Genomic DNA, 25707 nt, shown 5'->3' on the forward strand with positions numbered 1-25707 from the left:
TCCTTCATTTTTGTGAAGTGCTGCCTCAATGCTTTTTTTACCCATTGTAGGAGTTTGTATTTTCTCCATCTCGGGTGTATCAGGCATACCCTCTGCGGGCATTGTATTCCACAGGAGGCCTGCTTCGGAATAGGACCGAACTGCCTGCCCGATTGCTGAGCCCAGAGCTGTGTTTTCAGACTTTTTAACTCAGCAGCAGAACCTTTTCTGAAGCAATCTCACACAGCACCGCTTAAATAAAACATTACTTAAGGAGCCCCTGTCTTACCTGAGGCTGGGCCGATGGGACCTTCTTTTCCTTCTGTCTGAAGAGTGGACGTCACTGTGGGGTCAGGGACCTGAAAGGAGATGATGAGCGGTTTATAGAGGCGGCTGGAGCTCAACCCGCAGCAGAACAGCCCGGCACAGGTGAGCCGGGTACAATGGCCCAGGGGCCCCGCCCGGGCTGCAGGAGGCACTGCCGCACCCTCCATGTCGCCGAGGAGAGGGTGTGGGCCCCGCTGTCCCCGTGGACTTAGTGCAGCCAGAGAGGGTGGGAAGGGAGGTTTGTGGGACTGACTTGGACAGGTCGGGCAGCGGGCGGAAGCGTGTGGGGTGGGGGAGGGGAGAGGCAAATTCAGAGCTCCTGCCGCGGGGCCTGGGTTTGATCTGATAGGTGAAGCCAGAACAACCAGAGCTCTCCCCAGGGGAGACCTGGCGTGGGGGGAAAACTGAGCCAGGCCCAGGATGGGGAACAGTGGTTACCAGGACTGGACAGGGTGGGGTGGGGGAGGAAGGCTGTGGGGAGGAAGAACTAGGGGGATTTGGCAGCAGATAAGGGAGGGGAAGTACACAGGACTCGGAAGGAGAGGCTCAGCGGAGGTGGAGGGGGGTGGCAGGGCAGGCTGCTATCAGCTTCCCGCATCACTCACAAACTCAGTCCGAGATCTCTGCCCAAGTCACTGGTGCCCCACTGGGGGCTCTTAGGCTGGTCCTGTTGTCTGGCCCGCCCCACCCTTCTAGCTGGGTCCCTGACCTCAGGTGTCGGCCCTGCGTGATTTCTGGTCCCACCCCCTGATTCCTGGCCCAGGCAACCCTCTGAGCTTGCCCTTTGGCTTCAGATAAACAGTGCAGGCTCTTTAGCCCAGTCCTAAGTCCAGACCCCAACTTTCCAGCCTATCTTAGCTCCTGGCCCTGATCCCTGGATTCAGGCCCTGGAAGTTGAGCCCCCATCGGCCGAGGGCTCCCGGGCGGCGCTCCTTGGCTCTCCACCTTCTCCAGCCAGTTCTGCTGCCTGCCCAAAGCCCTCTAACCATCCCACATTCCAGGTAGGGAGACTGTTCCCACCCCAGCTCATCACTGGACCATTCCCTGTTCTTTATGTAAAGTCACCCAAACTAAGTGTTTCAGAAGAATCTGAAACTGGAGTCCCAGTCCCTCTGCCCCCCAAGCCAGAGATGTTTGCAGAATGACTGGAAGGAGTGACTCCTCACTTGGCAAACAGTTGGTGCCCTCCTGATTAGGAATCCATACAGAAAAGCTCCCGTGACACGTGGGTTCCAGTCATGAATGGTGTTGGGCGAGTTATTTAACCTGTGAGTCTCAGATGCCCCCTCCCCTGTAATCCTGGGGGTCACTACAAAGTCTTGAATGGCCACGGCCAGGACCAAATGAGCATGGGTACTTGGTGCTGCCAGGTGAGGGTGGGGAAGGAAGTCGGAGCTCCGAGGTCCTAGCTCTACCCGAGGTGACCTGTGTTCCCCTACGGGCCCTTGCTTCAGTGTGGGCACCCTGGCTTATTTCCTCTGAGTTAAGCATCTGGTAGGTAGGTGTCTCTCCCACCCACAGCCTGGGAGCCCAGCCTCCTGAGAGGTCAGAGGGTAGCTGCTGTCCTGGCCTCCAGGGGAGGTCCTGTCCCTGTCCCTGTCCCTGCGACATCTGCCAGGGTTGCAACCTGCATGAACCTCTGTCCTTCACCCTCTTGCTGGGCTCACCTGACCTCAGACCACAGGCTGGCAACCCCTGTGAAGAGGCAGGCCTCTCCTGAGCCATCCGGCCTGTGCAACTCGGCTCCACTGCCCTCTGCTCACTCCTCATTTCAATGAGAGTGTGTCAGGGACATTCCCTCAACTGTCCCCCAAACCGGCCCCTCTAGCTGTCCAGCCTTGCTCCCTTACCAAACTCTTCTGGAAAAAATACCCAGTGTGTGTTTTAAAATTAGAATTAAATGACAGGAACTAACTATTTAGGGAGGGGTTCCTGAGGGGAAATGGAATCTCCACAACCTTAAAATTACAGGACATTAAAATTACATGTCAGATCGTTGATATTCTGAGCCAGACCTTGTTTTGATATGTGCTCTCCTCTGTCCTTTCACAAACTACAGCCTTCCCCCCTCTTTGAAAATAAGATCACATCAAGTCAGGGATTAAAATGGGAAAAATTCCACCAGAGCCTCCCTCTGCCAGCCACACGTCTCAGTCCCCTCCCAGGTGAGCAGAATCAGCTCCCGCCACCACCCAGCTCAGCAGCATCATTCAAAACGCACCGGCAGGAACTGGTGAAACAGAAGGACCTTTCATCCCGGGCGCGAGGCCTGCAGCGCGGCTCTCCTACCCTGGAAGCTGGCGGTGCCTGAGCCAGTGGAGTCGGGGCCTCTTGCTTAAGTAGGCAGTGGGAGTGGGGCCGGGAGGCCTGAGGGGGCGGGCACGGAAAGTGGGCCGTGTACCCAGCACAGCAAGGCAGTGTCCATAGAGCCAGCCATGGTCCTACGCACGCGCCTGCCTGCTTGTCCACCAGGGGCCTCCAGCCCACAGGCCCCTAGACCACAGACCAGCACCTGGGCTGACCCCTGATGGACGTGCAGCTCCAAGTAAGTCCATGTCCCCAGACACACAGAGCTTGGTCCACGTTCCTGGATGCCTCTGCCTCTCCCGAGACACCGCCTGGGCAGCAGAAACAGCTGTGGAGTCAGACCGGCCTGCTCCCGAGGCCAGTAAGTCATGGCCTCAGGCCAGGCATTTCTCCAAGCCTCAGTTTCTACTTTCTTGAAATAAGGATAACAACACAGACTTTATGGGGCTGGAAATAATGTTTGCAAAGGGCCTGGCACCTACGAGGATGATTTATCTGCATGGTGGTGCTGGGGCCAGCTACTTTCAGCAAAGTTCAAGCCCAGAGAGGTTTGGTAACACTTGCAGTCACACAGCCCTCCAGCTGAGGTCAGGGGCAGACTTCATGCAGATCTGAGACTAGGTTGGGGTGGCAGAAGTCCCTGGAGGTGAGGGTGTGGAGCAGCTGCTGGCATTGGGGAAAGGTCTTGACTGAACTCTGGTGAAGGAGTTGCCCCTTGACCCCCAAAACCAAGGTAAGAGAAGAAGCATGGCTGGACAGGGATGCTCAGATGGATGTGTGCATTTGGTTACGACCTTAGGTGGGGTGAAGAAATACCTCAGAGTAACTGCTAGGGATTGGTTGGTGAGAGGAGCTCTACCACCAGCACTGTCCCTCCACCCCCCATTCATATGTTGAAGCCCCAACCCCCAGTGTGGCTATATTTGGAGATGGGGCCTCTAAAAAGAAATTAAGGTGAAATGAGGTCATAAGGGAGGAGCCATGATCTGATAGGATTAGTATCCTTATAAGAAAGATATCAGAGAGCCCTTGCTGGTTTGGCTCAGTGGATAGAGTGTCGGCCTGCAGACTGAAGGGTCCCAGGTTCAAATTCGATCAAGGGCACATGTCCAGGTTGCGGGCTCGATCCCCAGTAGGGGGCGTGCAGGAGGCAGCTGATCAATGATTCTTTTTCATCATTGATGTTTCTATCTCTCCCTCTCCCTTCCTCTCTGAAATCAATCATCAGAGAGCTCCCACCCATCAGAGAGCCCTCGCTGGTTTGGATCAGTGGATAGAGTGTCGGCCTGCAGACTGAAGGGTCCCAGGTTCAAATCCGATCAAGGGCACATTCCCAGGTTGCGGGCTCGATCCCCAGTAGGGGGCGTGCAGGAGGCAGCTGATCAATGATTCTTTTTCATCATTGATGTTTCTATCTCTCCCTCTCCCTTCCTCTCTGAAAGTTATCATCAGAGAGCTCCCACCTCCTCACACACCCCTGGAGGAAAGGCCATGTGAAGACTGCGAGCCAGAAAGATTGCACCAGAAACCAAATCGGCCAGAAGCTTGATCTTCGACTTATAGCCTCCAGAACTGTAAGAAAGTAAATTCCTGTTGTTTAAGCCACCCAGCCTGTGGTTCTCTTTATGGCAGCCCCAGCAGACGAATGCAGATGGATGAGATCGAGGGGGGGCTTGAGGAGCATGGAAAGGACCAAGAATGAATTTAGAGGTTTCCAGCTCAGACAACTGTATGGGCACTGAAGTTGCTCACTAACCAGGGGTGAGGTGAGGGAAGGCAGGTGTTGAGGGATATTTGCATAAGATGTGACCACATGACCGTGGGATATTCAGGCCTAGAACTCAGAGGAGAACTGGGCTGGATCAGGATTTGGGAATTATTAGAGTGAAGGTGAAGTCTTCGGAGTGATTACATTTCAGATCACGTATTATTCTTTCTTTTTCAATTGGTTCATTCTAATTCCAGTGTCATGCTATATCAGCTTTTGTCTTTTACATTTTTATAAAAAGTCAGACATTCTCCTTTGTTTTTAAAAAGTATAACTGTGCACAAATTTGCCCCAATTTTTAAATGACTTAGTTTTCTTCTACTTGTTCAGAGCAAGTCTTGTTTAGGAGCATAACTGATATGTGGTTAGAATTGCACATTTTTTCCTGAGGTTCATCTTATCTTCACTATTTATGATGCCAACTCTCTTGTCATTTTATCCAATTTCAAAATAATGCCCTAGCCGGGTGCTCAGTGGTTAGAGCATCAGCCCGTGGACTAAGGGTCACGGGTTCACTTCTGGTCAAGTGTAAGTACCTCGGTTACAGGCTCAATCCCAGCAATCAATTGATGTGTCTCTCTCACATCGATGTTTCTCTCTCTCTGTCTTTCCCCCTTCCTTCCACTCTCTTTAAAAATCAGTGGAAAAAATATCCTCGGGTGAGTGATAATTAACAAAAAACCAAAATAACAAATCTCCCTTTACTTTAGCTTGCCAGATAATTTATCATTCAAAAATTTAGCAAATGCTTACTTTTTTCCCTTAGAGTTAAACTTGAAAGGTACCATGTGTTTAGTTCTAGGATGAGCTATTTTTTCATCTCTGAAAACTTTTCTTGTATTATTTCTTTCCTGATGTTTCCCTTATCATATGCCTCATTCCATTTATTTCTCTCTCCTATTTTAGGGCTGTGATACCATTTCCCATTTCCAAATCAGTTATTTGAACCTCATTTTGTTTTCTTTGTCTACATTTCTGGTTTGATGTTTTATTTTATCCTCAACATCACGGATTTCTTCGTTTTGTTGTTTTAGTTATGCCAACTACTACTTCCAGATGTCTTAAAATTCTTTTATAGTTTTACCAGTGTTCTGATATGTTTCTGTTAGTGATATTAGGTTATTTATTTATTTCAAAGTAGTTATCTCCCAGTTCATCTTATTTGTTCCTAAGGCTTTTAAGATTCCATCATTAAAAACAATTGACATTTATTGAGGGCCTACTGTGTGCAGACACTGCTGTTCAGTACTTGCAGCAGCCTGCTTCCCTTCTAAGTTTAACATAGCAGAATTCTTCAGTTAGAGCTGCTTTGAGGGAGGTTCTGAGTAACTAAGATCTCTAGTCCATCTTTTGCAAAAAAAAAAAAAGATTTAAGATGATGAAATTATGTTCTATGTACAACATAATGGGACTTTTTTTTAAAGCAGTGAGAAAATGATGACTAAGGGAAAATAAAGGTAGAAAAACATGAGGCAACCAAGCAAATCTGAAGAAAGTGAGTGAGGGGAAGTTCTCTTTATCTGATGTGGCCTCAGGTGGTGTCTTATGACCCAGGCTTGTCCTTGGACTTTTGTTGGTGGTGTCGAAATGACCCTTTGTTTTAAGTTATTACTTGAATGGCTACAGCACAGTAGAGCTCCCTCCCTCCCCCACTCTCTGCAAGCCTCTGTGTGGGAAACACTTTTCCCCCTCCCAATTGGATGGAATTGAAAATTAACAGAGGCAACTGAAGAGAAACGAGGTGACGGTAGACATGGGCCGGCGGCATGTAAACAGTGGGACAGTTGCCTCCTGCTTGCCTTCCAGAAGTTGGTATTGATTGAGCAGCTCATTAGCCGGGTCTTTCCTGGGCTCTGAATCAGAGAGGTTCCCTGCTTTTCGGTGGTGAAAGGAAGGCTTCCCGGGGGCTCTCTGTTCCCACAGAACTCCAGAGTGGCCTCATTTCACACCTCCCGGGAAACAATCTTCCGAGTGACAGATTGATTGCTGTATGGGTGGTTACCAAAAAAGAATCTATTTTATTAGCTGTTTGTCTTGCAAAGTGAAATCGGTTTTTAAAACTTTATCAAAATGTCATCATCCCAGGGTTTAAGAACATGCCCTCTGGCTGTGAGGAAGATCCGCAGATCCCACAGGTAGAGTCCTGTCAGGGTCCCCCAGGGAGCCCCAGGCTCTCTCAGGGGCGGAGAGGGCACCGAAGGGACTTCACCAAACCTCATCCTGGAGTCTGAATTGTCTTTTTTTTTTTTTTTAATTCATCAAGAAAAAAAATCTAGACATTCATATACACGAGAGACTGTAGGTAACTTTGCTTTTCTGCTTGAGGAGGAAATAGAAACCATTCAATTTACTCATTCTTTATAGGTTAAAAACAAGGAACTACATTAAGCAATTAAAAAGTATTTGGTGTCGTATTGTTGGCAGTTAAAGAAAGAAGAGAGAGAGCCTGAAAGTGGCAGAGGGGAGGTTGGAGGTGGAGCTGGTTCCCTGGGCCCAGCTGACCAGCCTGCCCTCCCTGCTCTGTCTTTGGCCCCTCCCTCACCCTCACCCCGTCTTATCCAGAATGAAGGTCAATCCTCACAGCTCTGCATCCATTTCTAGTCCCTGCTCCCCTCTTGCCTGACCTCATCTCTTCCTGCATGGTTGCCGTCACCAGGCCTGCATCTGAGCGCTTCCGTCACACTCCATGTCAGGCCCGTGATTCCCACACGACCAGCTCTGAATTCATTCCGCCCTGGTCCAGCACCTCCAGACCTCCCTTCGAGCACAGAACAAATCTTCCCACCTATCTGGCATGGGGGCCCTTAGAGGTGAGGCCCTGCCCTCCTCAGCCTCAATTCTGCCTTTCCCTTCCTCCTACTCATTCGTTCTGACAGCCCAACCTGTAGCGCTCACTTTCCTGGAACATGCCATGCTCTTTCACGCCTCCATGCCTTCGCACATGCTGTCCCCTGACTCTGGGACACCCTTCCCGGTTGGTCCACTTGGCACCCATCTTCCAAGGCTCAGTTCTACAGCTCTCACCCCTCCCCTCGATCGCACACCCACTGGGCTTTGTACCAGCAGCCTAGAGCCCCCTGGGTGTGTGTGTGTTGGGGCGGGGGTGACGTCCAAGAGGCGAGCAGGTGCCTGGAGCGTGCAGGGCTGTGACCACATGGACCCCGTGATAAAGTCACAGCTGTAGACGCCCGTTCTCAAGGAGGGCAGGCAGAGGAGAAAAGGGGTCAAGGGTAGAACCTTGGGGTCATCCCACTTTTGGCTTGGTGTGGAAAGAGGAGCCAAAAGGAGCCCTTGGGAGAAGGTGGAAGAATGCAGAAAAGGTGGCTAAACTATAGCCCTGTTTTTATTTCATTCTCAGACAATCTTCATTTCTTTTTCACTTAGAATAGCTGGAAAAGGAGGGCTGCATGTGGCAGTCCCGGGAATGAGAAAACCATGTGTCAAAGCTGTTGCCGAGTCCCTCACCCTATTTTTACCTTCCTCACACTACCTCTTTGAGGCCCGAGGAGGGAGCCTGGCCTGAGGTGGCCTGAGGTGGCCTGCGCCGGCGTCTCTGAGGCAGATGTGGCCAGCCAGCGCCTCCTTCTCCAGAACCCACCGAAAAGCTGCTTATTCACTTCTCTTGACCAGAAATAAATGCATTAGACACATGTTCTCAGGCAATCTTGAGGGACATGAACACAAAATTACCCCATAAATTACTTGTGTTTCCTTTCCTCAGTTCAAAGTTGGGCTTTTTTGTTCACATTAGTTACATTAACATTGGGCAGTAATTAGTGTTCTTAAAATAGAATGCCCAGATTACCAAGTTTAGAAAGAAAAACCACCTAGGAATGAAAAAATGCGCACACATGTGAAATGCCATTCCATTAGCCACAGACTCCGTTATGAGCCCTGGTGGGCGCCTGTCCGTGGGGTTTGCGGCTGAGCACACTGTGGCAGACCGTGTCTGCGGTCGCTGTGCATGCTGTTCCCGGCTCCGGGTCAAGGAAGCCTTTGACATCGTGGCCAGGAGCTCTGGGGGTTCGCCAGCCTCTAATTACATTTCTGTTTTTAAATATTGATAAACAGTCCCTCTGTTGACTCAGACGTTTTTAAACACTAAGCCTGTAGTTGTTGGCTCTGAACAAAGAGAGCAGATCCTTTGGGCTCCTCAGGCCCGCAGAGCCCCTCCCTGTGCCTCACAGCTCTCGGACTGTCATTCAAACACCGAAGGAATAAACTGTCCCTCCGGGTCACTTCAGGATTCAGAGTCAGGCCTGGCTGGGCTGCAGGCTGAGGCCCTGCTGGCCTCTGCTACCACCAGGGCTCCTACTCTGGGTTCAGGGTGGAGGTGCGAGACGAGGAAGGAGGGACCACTTCCCCATGGCACATCCGGCCACCTCCTTGCTTCATTTGTGAATGTTAGTCCCTGGGGTCCGCCCCACCCCCAACACCGTTGCTACCTGGGAGGGAGGGGAATGGGACTGGATGGGATCCCTTCTAGTACCATGGGGTCCAGAGAGCTATGTGTCAACCATCCCATCTTGGGGACTCTGACATAGACGGATCCTCCAGGTCCAGGCTCCCCCAGAGCCAGCTGACTGCAATGTGGGGGCGTGGTGACGGCCCCCATTCTTCTTAGAGGACTTGGAGCCAAATCAGCTGTTTCTTTTTTTGTTTTGTTTTGTTTGTTTTTTATATTTTTATTGATTTCAGAGAGGGAGAGAGATAGAAACATCAGCGATGAGAGAGAATCTTCAATCGTCTGCCTCCTGCATACCCCTTCCTGGGGATCGAGCCCACAACCCGGGCATGTGCCCTGACCAGGAATCAAACCGTGACCTCCTGCTTCAACCACTAAGCCACACCCACTGGGCCCAGTCAGCTGTTTTTTTGTCCTGACTGCCGGGTTACCTGTCCTCTTTCATTGGAAGATTCAGCCAGTGGCCAGGTATCAGCATTGCTTCTGTAGGGATCATGGCCAGAGCGGAGCACCTCGTTACAAGTGGGTGTGTCAGTGACGTCCACGATGCTCTGAAGCCCCTGGCTCCATGGGGCTAAGGCCAGGTTCCTGATGTCATCACACCTCCCCACTTACACCACAGCAGTGCCTCTACTAGTGTCTTCACCATTTTATCGGTGAGGAAACTGAGGCCCAAAGAGGAAAAGCTTACAGCCCAAGATCACAGTGGAGGAGCTGGGGTTTGAACCCAGGTCCATCTGACTCTGAAACAAGAGCTCTTCTCAATCCACCCTGTCACAGAGCCTCTTGGTCCCACTTCCTGCCTTCCGCAAGTGGCCACTGGAAGGGGGCCACCCTCAGATACATGCATCAGGGGTGATGTGGTCCTGGGTGAGGGTCAAGGGCTCTGTTGAGGTACCAGAAATCATGGTGCTTTTTGTCTAGTCCTATGTAGCTCTGTTGGGGTGTCCCCCCTTTAGTTGGAGACCTTGTTGACACGACCCATTTGGGCTCTAACTTTAAGAGGTAATTATGGGTCAGCTTGGGGACCATCAGGCCCTTCTGCTATATCCCAGGAAATGGACCTAACCCTATTAGATGGTAAATCAGATATAATCAGCTCCTAATTCAATATGGTGGCTTCAAGTAACATTTATCAAGATACAGAAGCTGGTCCAATGAGTTAGAAAACAGTGGCAGTTGGAATAGACTCAGACAAAAATCAACCTGCACTTTCTGACATTAAAAAAAAAATTAGGCCCTGGCCGGTTTGGCTCAGTGGATAGAGTGTCGGCCTGCAGACTGAAGGGTCCCAGGTTCGATTCCAGTCAAGGGCATGTACCTTGGTTGCGGGCACATCCCCAGTAGGGGGTGTGCAGGAGACAGCTGATCGATGTTTCTCTCTCATTGATGTTCCTAACTCTCTGTCCCTCTCCCTTCCTCTCTGTAAAAAATCAATAAAATATATATATTTTTAAAAATTAGTGGAAGAGACAAAGGTTTTCAGTACCATATTGTAGGTACACACACTCTTGTGCTTCAAGCACAGATGGGGGCACCTTTTAGACTGGCCGTGTGCACACCTGCAGCCTCACCCTGTCATGGTCACATCCTTCAAATCCTGACAAAGGTGCCTAGATACCGCAACGCTGCCCTGTTCAAAGTGAAGCTGAGAGATTCAGGGCTGGCCATTCCTGCCCTCCTGTGCCTGAGGGTGTAAGACTCTCAGCTCCTGTACAGGATCAGTTCAGAGTGGGAAAGAATTTCTCTTCTGACTGGTGGTTTGGGAGTCACATAGGCCAAATAATCAGGTTACTGGGTGCTGGTGACTGGATCTGTTACTTTTGGATTGGATTGAAGTTTCTGTCCCCTCCTTCTTCCACTGCCAGCCTAGCTGACGAACAGTGATCCCAGGCCCACAGCAGACACTTCTCTGCAAACTCACCAAGGCCACTAGGAGCCAACAACGTTCCAGAGATTCCCTTAGCTTCAGGAGCCTGCCTCGTAGACTTGCCTGAGAGCTCCTCCGACACCCCTTCTCCTGCACCAGGGCTGGCTGGTGACCTTCCTCTGATCCGGAAAACAAAAGTCATTTGTGGGGCTGCATCCGGTGCTAAGATGATTCTGGCATGCACATCTGTCATAATCTGAGGACAAGCTTCGGGCCAGAATCATGATTCAGTCAGGCTTTTCATCTTGGCACCGGCTGCAGGAGCCCCGCAGAGTGGGGCCCCCCTGAGGTCAGTGACGGCAGTGGAGGCGCGTGCATGCTAGTGGTGAAGGTGTGGGGCTTCCTCCCAGTGGTCTGGCTATTATGGGGCACTGTGGGGGGTGACTGAGTGTTTAAGGCACTGGCTGGTCAGAGCCTTTCTTCATTGGATGCTGGTATCTCAGTCGGGAATGCAACCCCCAGCTGGAATGCATCTCCCCTGGGAAGTCAGTGTGCTGAATTAGGAGGCTTCCAGGAAGATGCTGAGAAAGGCGAGAATGGCTCATCAGGACTGAGAGGAACTCTGCTGACTTGCTGGCGAGGAGGCTTTGTTCTGTAATGATGATGAGCTAGTTTTCCCTCTTGAGGCTGGAGAGTGGATTTGTAGACGCTGTATCAGGGTGCAGTACACCAAGTGCCATGCCCCTCCCACCCCAGGTCCTTTCTTTCTGTAGTTTTCTGCCCTCGAATGCCCACGTGGCTCACTTCTTCACTCTCTTCACGTCCCTACTTAAATGTCACCTCCTTGGAATAGCCTGTATCACTCTGTACAGAATAACATTCCCTTCCATCACCCTCTCTCCTTATCCTGCTCCATTTTTCTTTCTAAAACATCACCACTGAACACATTATGCATTTCCATCCTGTCCTTCGGCTTGCATTAGAAGGCACAGCCCCATGAAGGCAGGGGTTATGTCTGTTTTGCTCACAGTTGGATCTGTGACACTCAGAACAGCACCTGGCTCATAGCAGACACCAGTGTAAATTTGTTGCAGGTAGGAACTGAGCTCCGGGTAAACGAAAGTGCCCTGGCCTCACCACTACCTCTGTCTTCATTTACGCCTGAAAACGCGAAGACTGAGCCACTGCCCTGGAGGGATGCTATTTCTTGGTGTCAGGAAGGCTGGTTGAATCCGTTAAATACCAAACACGAGCTCTCAACGTCCAGGATTTTTAAGTCTTTTCTTCTAATCATTATTCGTGATCATGGGAGCTGTAAGCATTTTGGAAGTGGATTTGGTGTGATTAATTTCTTTCCAAGCCTAATTCTTTACGGAAAACAAACATTTGAAATGAATGGACTTGCCAATGTTTGATTGTTTGCATGATAATTTACCCCAACTCCTTTAAAAACCAGGGCTGGGCTGGTTTTGAAATCCTTCACCCCATCTTCCTGTCACGAAGAGAAGGCCCCCCTTCTCTGTGACAGCACTTACGGAGTGCCTGTGGCTAGAGAGGTGACACAGGAGGCAGAGGGCCGGGAAGAGCTGTCCGAAAGCCCATGCACTTAATTTGCAGGCAGCACCAGTCCTTCCTGGTGAGGCCGCAGCACCTCACCTGGTTTCTGCTTTCTCCTGGAATCCCTGTGACCACAGCTTAGCAAAGGCAAGGGCGAGGGTGCAGGGGGTGGGGCAGCGAAGGGTCTGGCAAGGAACCGGCAGGAGCAGGACTGCAGAGACAAGTCAGGGTCCCCTCAGGGAGGAGGGCGGGAGTCACCCGTGCCCCTGCCCCCCGGTCATGTTTGCAGCCCTGCCCAGTATAGAATCTGGTGTCACAACAGCCTGAGACACTGTTTCCAAGAATATAACGTAGAAAAGAAAGCTTTCCGCAGGAAATGGACGGGCACTAGTACTTGGCAGGGCCACTCCAGTGACCTGGACACTGTGTGGGAGACCTCATCCTTGGCAGCAGCAGAAGTGGGGCAGCCCTGAGTGTCCCGTTACCCTAGTCACGTGTCCAGACTTCAGGGCCCCGCGGGCCACGCTGGGGTAGAAGCTGGCTCTCACCCTGATATTGGCAACTCCCAGAGTGTGGGATTGTCCTCCTGGTTTGATGTTTAACTTTGGAGATTTATCTTCTGTGGCATCTGTAGCATTTGGGTGAAGACCTATTTCTAAGGCACTACCAGTGGGTGGGGACTGCAGGGTTTCTTTCCCATGGCAGGTGTTTGGACGAGGTTCTGGGTCGCAGCCTCGGGACGCAGGGCCGCCCCACATCTTCCGTCCCGCTGGCCTGGACTGCACGGTGCCCGTGGCCCTGCCACTGCCTGGCCAGGTGTCGCTCACGGCGGAGAGGCACAGATCATTCTGTCTGCGAGGCCTTATGAGTGAACCGAGCTGCACGCAGATGAAAATGGTGACTTGGGGTAAAGCATGTGGCCTGAAAGCCCTTTTCCTCTTTCAGAACCGTAAGTAAACATGGCACGGGCCCTGGAGAATGCCCGCTCAGCCGCACGATGGCACCCCCCCCCCCCCGGCCCTTCCGTGTGAAACCCCCGCTTCACTCCCCCTCCTCGGAGGGGACAGTTCAGAGGCTGACACGGACGCCTTAGCCTCTCCCCGCTGGGCCCCACCCTGAGAGTGGAAATCAAAGTCATCCTCTCTCTCCGCCCAGCACTTAACGACAACTAATACCGGCAGTACGACCTTCATGCCGACACAGTGCCCTGTGCCTTGCCTCACCCAGGCCTCAGCCCTGAGGCTCGAAAAGGGTCTGAGAAGACCCAGCAGTCACAGCTCTTGCCCGTGGCCAGCAGCCGGGCTGGGATTCGAAGTCTCTTGGGTCTGACGCTAGAGCCCTTGGAGCCTGTTGGATGATTCATTTCTTATTCTCTACCCAGAGACAATGAGGCGTAAACCAGAATAAAAGGGGGCTATTATGATATCACTATTTGCCGTTTATCTAAATTAGATAATAAATCATGGAGCTGCTTGAAACAATATACATGTCAACCTCCTAACATCTAGTTATCACTTAGTGCCATTTGATGGTGCCTCTGGTATAATTAACACTTTCGTCTGGAAAACAGGATATTTCTGTGAAATGGAAAAGTGAATGAGAAAATAAATCTAACCCACCCTCCTCCTCCTGGGGGACAGGGCAGCAGACCCTGGTGTCAGTCAGCTGCGATGGCTTGGCCTGGGGGAGGATGAGCAAGCCTTCCCAGCCCTCTCCCTGCCAGGACTGTGCCCTGGGCAGGGGGAAGCCTGTCACCACGGTAGCAGCAGGCCCAGCTGAGAGATGCTCACCAGCCCTAAATAACTTCGTGCCCATTCATCAGCCTCAGCATAATTGGGCATCTGCCACTGGCATCTCCAGATGTTTGCCTGTATCAGACGTCGACGCGGTTCAGTGTTTTCATTGAGAGCCTCGTAAAAAGCTCTCGCTGGTTGGGGACGCTTATTGTTCATTTTATTTGAGTTCCTTATCATGTGCAAAATGTTCCAGGCACCATTAGGAGACACAAAAGACTCAGAAAACACAGTTTCAGGGGGCGGAAGCTCACTGTAGCGTGGAGGAGACACGGGCCACGCCGACATTTACAAACATTTGCTGCACACAATCAGCTGGTAGGAATGAAAGGTGCTCAGGGCAGAACATCAGGGCACGGGGGCAGGTGGTGGAGGCTGAGGATTTAAGGCTTGCCGGAGGGCAGCCTCTAAAATCAGATGGGTGTTCCAGGCTGTTTGCTCATTAATATGGTCTTCAGATTCATTCTCAGGGAGATCGGGGTGTGGGGGCCAGAAAAGGATCAAGAAAGATTAAAGGGGACATTTGAAGTGCTGGTTCAGGCACATTATAATTATTGCTGAGCCATAACTGTAGCTTGGGAAGATGCATTGATTCACACATAGGTTGCTCGGGGCATTTAAAGGAAAATAAAACGTTGGCAATGAGAACTGTCCCATCCATTTACCAAATTCACGTCTGAGGCAGTATCATGGAAATGCGGAAAACCCTGCTCTTGGCATAAATTAAAGAAAGCCATCTTCCTTGGACAAGGATAATTTAAATGATCAATAATCTCTTTTGAAAGCATACTCTGAGAGTACTCCTTTTAAAAATTGACTTCATTTATTCTCCTCCTCTTATCAAAAAATATTTGTGAAGGTTTATAACAAAAGATATGACAGTGATGTATTACCGTAAAATAGAATTGGGAAATGAGAACCCAGTAAAAAAAGAGAATACAAGTTTTCTAATTAGAATAGCTTTTGTGACCAAGCTCTGAATTTAGGTCTGAGCTTCCTGTAACCCCAGGTGAAAAGGGAAACAGAATAACACAGGTTCAGCTACTGAAGTGGACATAGGATACCAATTCGTGAGTATTTATTTGTGGTTTTATAAAAGCAAGGGAGGCGGAGGAAGCTTCTGGGGAAGTGGGGGAGATGTTTTCAAAATATTTAGAAAGGAAGAGATGGGTTTTGAAATTTTTTTGCCAGAGGCTAGGCTTGGGTGACAATGACAGACACATCCACTAAAATCTGGGTGAAACCGGGGTGGCTCCGATCCCATCAGATTACTGCTGAGTGAATCACTTCCCGTGGCGAGCAAGCCAAGGCCACGGCCCAGGACCCCGGTGTTCAGCGTCCTCGGGTGTTCTGTTTCTCTGGTCTGCCTAGGCCGTGCCTGGTCCATTTTGCACAAAAAGAACTCAGGCGTAGCTGTCCCCCCTGGGTTGAGAAGTCAGGAGAGTAGGGGCAGATTCTCGGCATCTCTGGGTGTCTGCCTGCTACTAGAGCCACGCAGTGAGTGTTGGAAGATAATAACCCACAAACTAACAAGGGGGGAAATATCCACAAAATGACAAATACCACTCACGACTTAGTGGGAGCCTTTTCGGAGCTCTGGATGACAATAACCAGATCTGCCAGTTTTATTGGTGGAGAGTCCCTGGATGGACCTGCCCAGGGGCCGTGGGCAGTTATGAAGCATTGGGTGGATAAATACAGTTTTAACGCTGGGCTTCTTTTTAGAGGGACCAGTCATGGCCCTTCGGATGGAGTGCTCATCAGGGGCTCTGCTGTGGGCCGGGCCCTGTCAGCGGTCCCGAGGGTGGGAGGTGGGCCCTGCGCGGTGGCGGGGGGGGAGGGATGGTGGTGGGGGGTGGGACCCGCAGTGAGAAAGCTGACCTGTCCCCCCAGCAGGCTTCAGGGTGGGCTTGGAGCAGGCACTGTGTTTTCCCAGCTGGTTTGCAGCTGCCTTTTGTCCTCAGTTACTCAGTGCAGATTCCTGTGCTGCTCTAAAGACCCTTTGTGTTTCATTCAGCATTTGTTGGAACGCTCTCTAGAGGGATCGTTTGCCCTGCAGAGAATGCCTTTCCTGAGAAATGGAGCCCTGGGCCCAGGTGGGCAGCGTCTCAAGGAGGCTCCTGAGGTCGGGGAGCCTGGGGGTTGGGTGCAGTGAGGGCAGAGGGCCATCAAGCCGCCAGGAGGAGGGATGCATTTGCGAACAAGACATCACCGTTGGCCAAGGTAGGGCCCTGTGGGTCCCTATGTCTGGCCCAAGCTGGGTCTGTGTTGGGGCAGTTGTGTCCGACGTGAGGAGAGCGCACATGGCAGCAGCTCTCATGCCTGGTGAGAGGCTTTGGGTAGGTCAGGTTTCCTCCCTGCACCTCGGTTTTATTCATCTCCCGAGTAAGGGTTTGAACAGTTCCTCAGTGACACCAGATCTCGGGGTCCTGAGGTAAAGTGCACACAGTTCTGCCCAGTGCCTGGCGCAGAGCTAACGGAGGCTGTGGTGGTGATTACCGTGGTTAATGTCGTGCCCTGGAGGCCGAGGGGCCCACCAGCTCCCTCTCCCACCTTGACACAGGTTTTACACCCACAGGAGAGGGGCTGAGCTTAGTCCCCCAGTCGAGCAAGCCTCACGGCCTCCCTGACGCTGTGTGAGAAGTGGGGCGTTCAGGCAAGTCCTGCCTGTCCCCTGCGGACTGTGAGCATAAAGGCTGAGAAGGCCCCGAAGAGGCCGCCAAGCCCCCAACTCAGCTTCACGAGGACTAACGACAGTACTCAGAGGGCCCTCAGCGCAGCACCCGACGACAGCTGCCAAGTCCTACAAGTGGTCAAACCACCAAACACCAAACACACATAAAGGTTAAGATCAGGAAAGCAGAGCTGGAATCCAAAAGTAAACAGAAAGCAGCTCTGAGCAGTTGAAGGCGGCCACAGCACCTCCGATTCCAGCATGCTTTGTTTTGTAAGGAGAGACTCGAAGCCCTCACTCAGAGCCAACTGCTTTCATTTAACACACGGTTCTGACAAACGTCGTAACTTGGTTTCAATAAAATAAAAACCAAACCAAGAGAAAAAGCACAAGGTAAGCATCTCTGCAAATCTCAAATGTGTGAGATCATCACGGTGAGAAATTGGCCTGGGCACGCTCCCGATTCCCACTCAAGACTGATACTGTATGATTGCCATATTTCTGTAAATAGGAGCCCCCAGCTAGGAAGACAGGGTGAAATAATATTCCATCCATGTTGGTTAAGAAGGCGTGTATGATACGTGTATGATACATGTCAGGAGGTTGTGCTTTGGAAAGTTTCAGCTCATGAAGAGGGAACAGAACCATGTTTATTGAGCACCTACTATGTACTCACTTTTTTTTTTTTTCGGAGAGCGAAAAACAGCAATGATGAGAGAGACTCATTGATCGGCTGCCTCCTGCATGCCCCCCACTGGGAATCAAGCCAGAAACCCAGGCATGTGCCCTGACTGGGAATTGAATCGTGATCTCCTGGTCCATAGGTCGAAGCTCAACCACTGAACCACACCAGCTGGGCTGTGGATGCTTTTCTCATGTCACCCTCTGCTTCGCTCCAGTTCGGGGCGGAGTGCTTGTGTGCAATGCCTGCTCTCTGACAACAGGTGGACCCACTGGGCTCAGCTCAGGTGATGCCCTGGAGCAGTGGTTCTCAACCTTGGCTGCACATTAGAATCACCTGGGAATCTTTTTAAAATCCTGATTTCTGGGCCTCATCCTCTGGAAATTCTGTTTCTTTGTTATGGGGTGGGGCCACAACATTAGTAACAAAGAAACAGAATTTCTGGAGGATGAGGCCCAGAAATCAGGATTTTAAAAAGATTCCCAGGTGATTCTAATGTGCAGCCAAGGTTGAGAACCACTGCCCTGGAAGGTGGTGGCGATGCTCTCACTGACCCATCAGCTCCCTGTGGGGCCGCTCGTTCCTGTGCTGGCCTTTGGAGTTTGGGTAACTCTGAGGGCCGGGTGGGGTGACTGTCCCCACTCCTGAATCCAGGATGAAGCCCTGTCCTTGTGGGTAGACCTTGGGCAGTGGAGTCCTTGCAGCCGGAAGATAAACAGCTGCGAGAGCCCATCCCGAGGGGTAGTTTTGTGAGCCCTTCTTCCAGGGAAAGTTACTCCTGGTGACAGGCTGTTTTTCATTCTTTAATCATTAAGAAAAATACATCCATTTCAGCTCATCCAAAACAGTGGAAAACCATTGAGGTTTTTCCTGTGTAAAGGTCAAACTATAAAAAGATAAGTGGACCCAGAGAAATCCAGGCTAGTCATGAAAATGTGGCCGTGCATATAATGGATCCCACAACAGGATTTATTCCTTCTTTGGAAACAGCTCATAATAACCCCCTCTCCTCTCCCCAGTGTGTGTTCAGTTCCTGTTTTTAGGTTCAATGGGTTTCGCGTGGGCTGTGCAGACCGGGTCCGGATCAGAACCTCTGAGCGGCTGCTGCCCAGCAAGCGTGGGACCAGAACAAGTGCCCTCACTTTCCTGAGCCTCAGTTCCCTGTCCTGCAAAACCAGACGACCCCTCCGTCTCCCACACCGAGTACCTTCCCCACCATCCCGTCCGTGACTTCCACCCGAGAGGCGGGCAGCTGAGGCCTGGCTTGACCGGCTGGCTATGCTGGCTCTGAGGAGTGCCCACCAGACCTCGGCCCGGAGACAGGTCCCCTGCTCTGGCCTCTTTCCCCACCTCCGGCCGCTGGACGTCCCGGCCCCTGGCCGATAAGGCTCTGCTGTGCGTGGACTTGGGTGACCTGTGAGGTCCTTGCAGCTGGGAGATAAACAAGTAGCTGCGACATCCCCATCACGAGGACGTTTTTTAAAAGGTACTTGGTAATATAACTGTTTTTGTGAGGCTGAGCGAGTAATGGGGGGATGATAGAGTAGTTTGAAAGCACAGCCTGGACAGTAAAATCCTCGCTTCTCTCTTTATTAATTAAGAGCTTGGAGAAAATCTTTTAAGAGTGTCTTTGGGAAGATAAGGAACAGCTGTGTCCCCTCTTTGGCCAATGGAGGCTCCATCTCTGCTCAGTTCTGTGTGGCCCAGCCTGTCTCTCTCACCTCAGCCCGCCCACTGGTGGACAGAGGAGGGGATCTGGGAGGTGGTCAGGTTTCCTGGTGGCCGTCCTGGGACCTGGGGGCTGGCATTTGTTTCCCGATTCGTGTCCAAGTCGGAACAGAAGAAATGGCATGTACAACACTCTGTAGGGGGGAGCACCGGCGCCTGGGTCTGGTCAACAGAGGGGGCACGAGGGAGGCTGGCAGCAGTCACATCTCATTTGAGTTCCACAAACGTCACACGGGCTGCATCAGGGCAGGGCTTAGAGGCAGCAGGGCCGGGTCAAAGGTTGCCTTGGTTACTCAGGGACATGGTGGCAGGGATGCAGGAGATAATGACTCTGGTACCACATGGAGGTTCAGGGAGAGGTGGGTCTGGGCACTTGGGCAGATGGTGAGGCTTGAATTTGAAATGAGATGGGGGAGAGGGGAGGGATTTAGGCATCTACGGTGAGTCAGACTGGGACGAGTAGCAACTGCGGTGCCTGAGGGACATTCAGGTGGACCTGCCCATGAGAGCAGGGGACATAAAAGGGCACAGTTAGGGAGAGAGTCAAGCCCAAGATAGAAATGTGCATGCCTGTGTGCTGGCCGGTAACTGAAGCCAAAAAATGGACAAGGTCCCACAGGGCGAGCACAGGGCCAGGGCCAGGAAGAAGCTCCAGGAGTCACTGACATTCGAGTTTGAGGAAACAGACTCCATGGAGAAGCCTAAGGAGCCAGCAGAGAGGTGACCGGGAGAGCATGGGGTCAGGGGGACCCCGAGAGGAGAGTGTGCAGGGGTGGAGGCAGCAGGGAGTAGTCCCTAGAGCAGTGATGGCGAACCTATGACACGCATGTCAGAGGTGACACGCGAACTCATTTTTTTGGTTGATTTTTCTTTGTTAAATGGCATTTAAATATATAAAATAAATATCAAAAATATGTCTTTGTTTTACTATGGTTGCAAATATCAAAAAATTTTTATATGTGACACGGCACCAGAGTTAAGTTAGGGTTTTTCAAAATGCTGACACGCCGAGCTCAAAAGGTTCGCCATCACTGCCCTAGAGGCTGGGCTCACAGCTGGGGGAACCTGCGAGTGGCTGAGAGGGAGTGGCTGCCGGTCAGGCTGTGGCTTCAGCCAGCTCCCCAGGTTTGCGGATGGTTTGTTTCTCTGGATGGAAGGTTCAAAGTGGGCTTCTTGGGGGTTTCCAGGAGATCTATCTATAGAAACTATCTTACTCCTTAGAATTCCTCCCTGCTCGGGTAACCTGAAAAGTGTAACCACGGCTGCTGTGTTTATATTATTTTAGTCTTGACTTTAAAACGTATTTATAGCAGACCCTTATTTTAAATATCAACATGAAACTCTGTTTTGCTGTCCTTTATACTCTTCAGATGACGAGCCTAATGTAAAAGATCTATAAATTACCTAAGTAATTTGGAGAGTCTACCTCTTCAGCTTTTTTCCTTTTTTAGGTCACAGAGATCTGTCTTAGCCTATTAGGTGTTTAATGTGACACGCTCTGCTTCGCAAAGTAAAAGAGAAAGGGGAGCTTTGGGCTCAGATACAGCAGCGTTCCCCCCAAATGTGTCCAACAGCCTGATTTAGTATTAAAGCTCTGAAATGATTGATTATCCATTAGGGTAGCTATTTAAAGAGTTCATTGCATCAGATTCAAACTGACAACATCTGCGCAGCGAAGGCAGCTAGGCGAGGTCAGGCAGAACCAAGTGGGATCTGAATGGAGCTGTGGATTCTGCCTTCCGTGAGGCTCCGAGACCAGACCTCCATTAAGAAAGTAACAGGGTTGCTGTCGCCACTGTGCCTGGTGAGCAGGCATGTGCCAGTTGCTTCCTGCTGGCCTCAGGTCAGGGAGGATACCTCACTGTGAATGAAAACACTCCCGGGCACAGCTCAGAGCCAGCCCTTCCCTCTGCTCTGTGCTTCCTATCTTCCTGTGTCCCCCTGTCCCCTGCCTCTCTCTCTCTCCCTGAGGCCTCAGACCCTGAGCTGTCCCAGGCCCACACTCCCTGTCCCCTCTTCCCTCCACAAGTCATTGCAACCCCTCCTGACCTCACCCAGCATGTCACTGACAAACTGCAAAGTCCAAGTCTAAGCCCATTGTTGTCTTCTCCTCAACCTGGCAGATTTCCTCTGAATGGCACCACCCAACTCATCCCCTTCCCCGCCCCCCTCCCCATTCTGCCTCCTTGTATGCTTAGCAAACAGTTTATCTTGGCAGGTTTACCAGGAAGCAATAATACTGCTAAAGCCAGGCGCTTGCTGGACTTTCACTTCTGTAGGTAGGTGTGCCTTAGGTGGGCAACTGCTGCAATTATTCTATTGTTCTGCTCAGACCTTTAAGTTTCTAGGCCGAAGTTATTGCTGCCCATGCTCAAAAGAGCAGACCTTTGGGGCTTTGGGCCCTGTCTACCTGGTGTGTCAGAACACAGGCAATGCTCTATTCCAGGGGCACCTAGGCTGGCCCTAGGGCCTGCCTGTCCAAGCCAGGAAGGAAGCCTGTGTCCTTGGAGCATGCCACAGTCCCCACAAAAGCTCCACGGCTGGAAAGCTGCCTGTGGATTTCTGGGACACTCATTCACAAATGCCGCTCATTCACCAACACCGCACCCAAAAGCTCTTTGTAATGGCTGCCCAAACCTCGATTCAGGGCTGGTACATTCATCCCCTAGGTACAACCTCGCAGCTGTGTCCCACCCTGAGAATTGTCCTCAGCAGAGGCAAACTGCCTCCCTCAAGGTTAAGCCCCTCCTAGAGGTTGGCCTGTGACCAATGACTGGCTGATGGGCAGGGGGCAGCAAGGCCAGGCCCTTTAGCTCCATTTGGGACCACTCCGAGGGGCCATCTCAGCTCCCACGATCCCTGATGAACACTAAAGCCTCAGGTTCAACCACAATCTGGGTCAGTTTCTCCCTCTTCCTGATCCTGTCTTCTCCACCTCCTGTACTCACCATCAAACCTGCATACAACTTGGGGAACCCAGGGCTGCCATGACTTAGCTGAGAGAGAGAGGGTGGGCTGACCCACAGCTCCTGGCCCCATCCACAGCCACCCTGGCTATGCTGTGCTGGGATTGCTGAGACGCTACGATTGTTCTATTGTTCTGCTCAGGCCTCCCTAAGAGGTCACTTGGGAGGCATTTGTTTGGTTTTTGGACTTGAACTTAGGAAAAACTGTGCTTCTTTGGGCCTTTAGTCCGTGTTTGATTTGTGTTTATGCTACCAATACCAACAATTGGGGAAGAGATTGGGCTTTCTTTGCTTTGGCTACTAGGAAGCTCAGAGCCCAGTGGGCAGCCCATGTGTTGCAAGACATCTGGCACCTTCTGAGCTCCCTTCACATGCCTCCTCACTGTTAATATTTGTGTTGTTTTGCTGTATCACACAGCTTCCTCTGAGCTGCCTCAAAGTCTGTTTGGAATGAAGTGGGGATATAAATAAATGAGCACATACATATTGCCATAGAGGTATCCTATTAGACAGACCTAGATGCTTGTTACCAGCTCTAGGAAGTTTGCCAAGTCACACTTTCTCTAAACCATAGTTTCTTCAGCCAAGGAATAGGTCTGATACCTACATCGCAGAATTATTTTGAAGGTATATGCAATAAGCACGTGTCTGGCAGGCATCAAGTGCCCACTTAAATGGTAGACCTTAATAACAAAAATTTTAAATATTTTTTTATTGATTTCAGAGAGGAAGGGAGAGGGAGAGAGAGATAGAAACATCAATGGTGAAAGAGAACCATTGATTGGCTGCCTCCTGTACGCCCCCTACCGGGGATCGAGCCCGCAACCCTTGCATATGCCCTTGACCGGAATCAAACCCGGGACTCTTCAGTCCGTGGGCCAATGCTCTATCCACTGAGCCAAACCAGCCAGGGCTAATAACAATTTTTTATAAGATCATGTTGCTCCGTGGAAGAACATACTCTTGCATTGGGTCGGATCTCCCTCCTTCCTTCTGTCATGTGCTGGCTGTCAGTCAAGATGCATTCTGGCCTGTTGGGTTTTGCTTTCTTGTGGGAGAAAGATGCCCACCCACACACCCACAGTTCACAGCTGACCGTGTGGACCAGCAGAAGAGATGGTGGAAATGTTCGCCAACTGTTAATCCAGGCGGGTGGCTGCACGGTTAAAACGCCTACAATATAAATGAGTACCTACTTGGCTGGAGAAAAACTAAAAATAAAACTCTCTTTGTAAATTGAACCTTCATAAAATGAAAAAAAGGTTGTAGATGAGAGATTGGTGATGAGTAATTTAACCAAGACAATGTAAATCGAGGCCTTTGAATACTTTAAATATAACCATCTGATATAAAAAGAATTGCGCTAAATTTTTTAAAGCTGAGATCTTTCCTGGGGTGAGAGACTCGCTTTCCTGATAGGAACATGTTCCCTAAAAGGCAAGTGGGGAAGACAAACAATAACATCTATGTCGGCATCACACCCCCCTCCAGGCAGCTTAGGAGGACTCTCTGCATTTGGTAGTCTACACTAGCACCCCATATGCCACACATTTGTTACCTTGCAAACCAGTTTGGGATCTATGTTGAAATAGAACAGTCCATTTCAAAGGGGAGGTGGCTTAGGAAAGTCTTTTGTTCATTCCAAAAAGCAACCGGCACCTGGCTCTGTCCCCTGAACCTTAGTCTGGAGTTCATCCAAAGATGGGTGTGAAACTGGAGTTCCTTGTCTTTCTTGGAAATGAGGAGTCTGAAGCAGGGAACCATGCCCGAGCCAGATCTAGGACAGGCCTCCTGGGTGCATCCTCCTTGGGAGGATTGGGTGATGGAACGAGAGCAGGATGCTGAGGAGGGGCCCAAGGGCAGAATGAAGAGTGGGTGGCAGGAAGGCAAAACTGGACACAGAGCAGACCCAGGTTGATCTATTTGTAGGAATGGGCCTCAGGAAGGGGGAGAGGGGTAAGGAAAGAGGGGGAGGCTGGTGGCAGAGCAAGTATCTTGTTGGGCCATTTAGTCCTGGAGGTGTGAGGGATGCTGGGCCGCACCCCTGGGCTGGTTTAGGAGAGGCAAGGTGGGCCTGGGGCAAATTGCCTCAGTGCTGCTCTAGCCACCAATGAGACAGGGAGAAGCTCGGGGTTGATGCCCTGAGCCAGGGTGCCCCTGTGGGGACTGGCTGAAATTCTGAGACCTGGACTGAGCATAGTAAACAGCCTCAGGAGTTTGGGCCAGGCTTCAGGAACCTTTCTTTAGGGGACCAGCCAGTGCAAGTAGAGCCTGGGGGACCAGGGGCCTCCTAGTCTATCACCCACAGGTAGCCCCTTGCTTACCACATGTGGGGACAATGTCCCCTTCAATGCAGAGCCTGAGGAAGGAGGCAGGGTGGGGCTGCACTTTCAGTCTCTTTTAGCATCTAATGACTGTTCTCCTTAAAAACCTGTTACCTACACATTTGCTTATACCGCCAGAGTTTTGATGAGTGATAAAATCCACCTACATGATCTTCATGTTGATAACAAGGTTATTTCCTTCCTATGGAAGATAGAGGGTCAAAGAGACTAAGGACCCCTCCCCCTGCCCGACACAGCACCGAAGCCTCCGGGTCCAGTCTGTGAACACTGGCTGGTACATTTGCCTCACGTAATAATGGTGGTGATGATGATAATGAAGCACACAGTCTTATTCCTAAAATGAGTATAATGACCATCGTGATAAAGGCAGCATCAGTGAGTGGGGAAGAGAACAGACTTTGAAGCTAGACAGCCTGGGCCTGCATCCCGGTGCCATTGCTCACCGGCGGTGGGAACCATGACCTGTGCCATGCTCCCTCGTCTTATAACCGGACTGAGTGGCTAATTGGGGAATGTGTTTAGAAGGGTGCCTGGCACAGGGTACTGGCCTTGCCTGCTCTTACTATTATTATTACTATTCTTACTGTTGATACCATTACAATAGTTACAAGGCCTTTTCATGTCGTATATCAGTTGAATCTCACAATCCTATAAGGGAGAATGTAAGATGATCACTGTCTCACTTTCAAGATGAGGAAACTGAGCCTCAGCGAGGTTGAGGGACTTGCCCAAAGACACCCAGCCTGATGACAGAGCCTGTCTGATTCCCCACCAGGCTAACCCTGGCAAGGCTGAACAGCCTGGTTACCAGGATTAAAAGAGACGCTCCACCAGTACCTGACAGTCCTCCCATTATTCCTGCCCAGCGGGGTGGGAGGTTTTATCACCTCGACTAATGCATGGAGATAATGACCAGGTGAGTGAAGTGGCTCCCAGACGGGCCTGCCTCCTCCAGTTAAGCTGCTTTTGAGACAGCTGATCAGGACCGCTCTTCAAAATCACAATTCAACTGCTGCATCCATTGTTCTGGTATGGAGGCAGCTGCCCCACAGGCCACCCCGCGTGGCGCTATGGCAGTGATTAATAAGGATAGTCTATGCTCATGCGAGGCCTCTCAGCCAAGGCCTCAGAGCACTTTGCAAGCACTAATTAAGCTTCATGGTGATGGCTCGGGTAGGTGGGGCCCCGGATCCACTTTACATATCTTTAACTGATGCAAAATCACTCCCCCAGAAAGCCATGGCCT

At 51.0% G+C, this 25707-nt stretch overlaps 2 protein-coding genes across 4 annotated transcripts in view; one reads left to right on the forward strand and one right to left on the reverse strand.

Moving 5' to 3' along the window:
- SMPD3 (sphingomyelin phosphodiesterase 3, neutral membrane (neutral sphingomyelinase II)) overlaps positions 1–25707 on the reverse strand; it is a 77405-nt gene that overhangs the window by 26123 nt on the left and 25575 nt on the right. For 2 of the 3 annotated variants that reach the window (XM_014547814.1, XM_005876440.2), the window contains exon 2: positions 269–338. The gene's annotated coding sequence lies outside the window, so the exon portion shown is untranslated. Of the gene's footprint in view, positions 1–268; positions 339–911; positions 1607–25707 lie in introns of those variants that run through there. The other variant, XM_014547815.1, reaches the window with a different exon arrangement.
- Positions 283–18977, forward strand: LOC102250349. The gene is made up of 7 exons (XM_014547805.1): positions 283–303; positions 367–408; positions 2366–2471; positions 2870–2974; positions 4066–4187; positions 12979–13222; positions 18442–18977. The coding sequence occupies exons 1-7, from the start codon at positions 283–285 to the stop codon at positions 18570–18572; spliced, it is 771 nt and encodes a 256-aa protein (XP_014403291.1). The 3' UTR covers positions 18573–18977.

This window comes from Myotis brandtii, unplaced genomic scaffold (genome assembly GCF_000412655.1).
Source record: "Myotis brandtii unplaced genomic scaffold, ASM41265v1 scaffold486, whole genome shotgun sequence".
In the NCBI taxonomy this organism is placed as follows: Eukaryota; Metazoa; Chordata; class Mammalia; order Chiroptera; family Vespertilionidae; genus Myotis; species Myotis brandtii.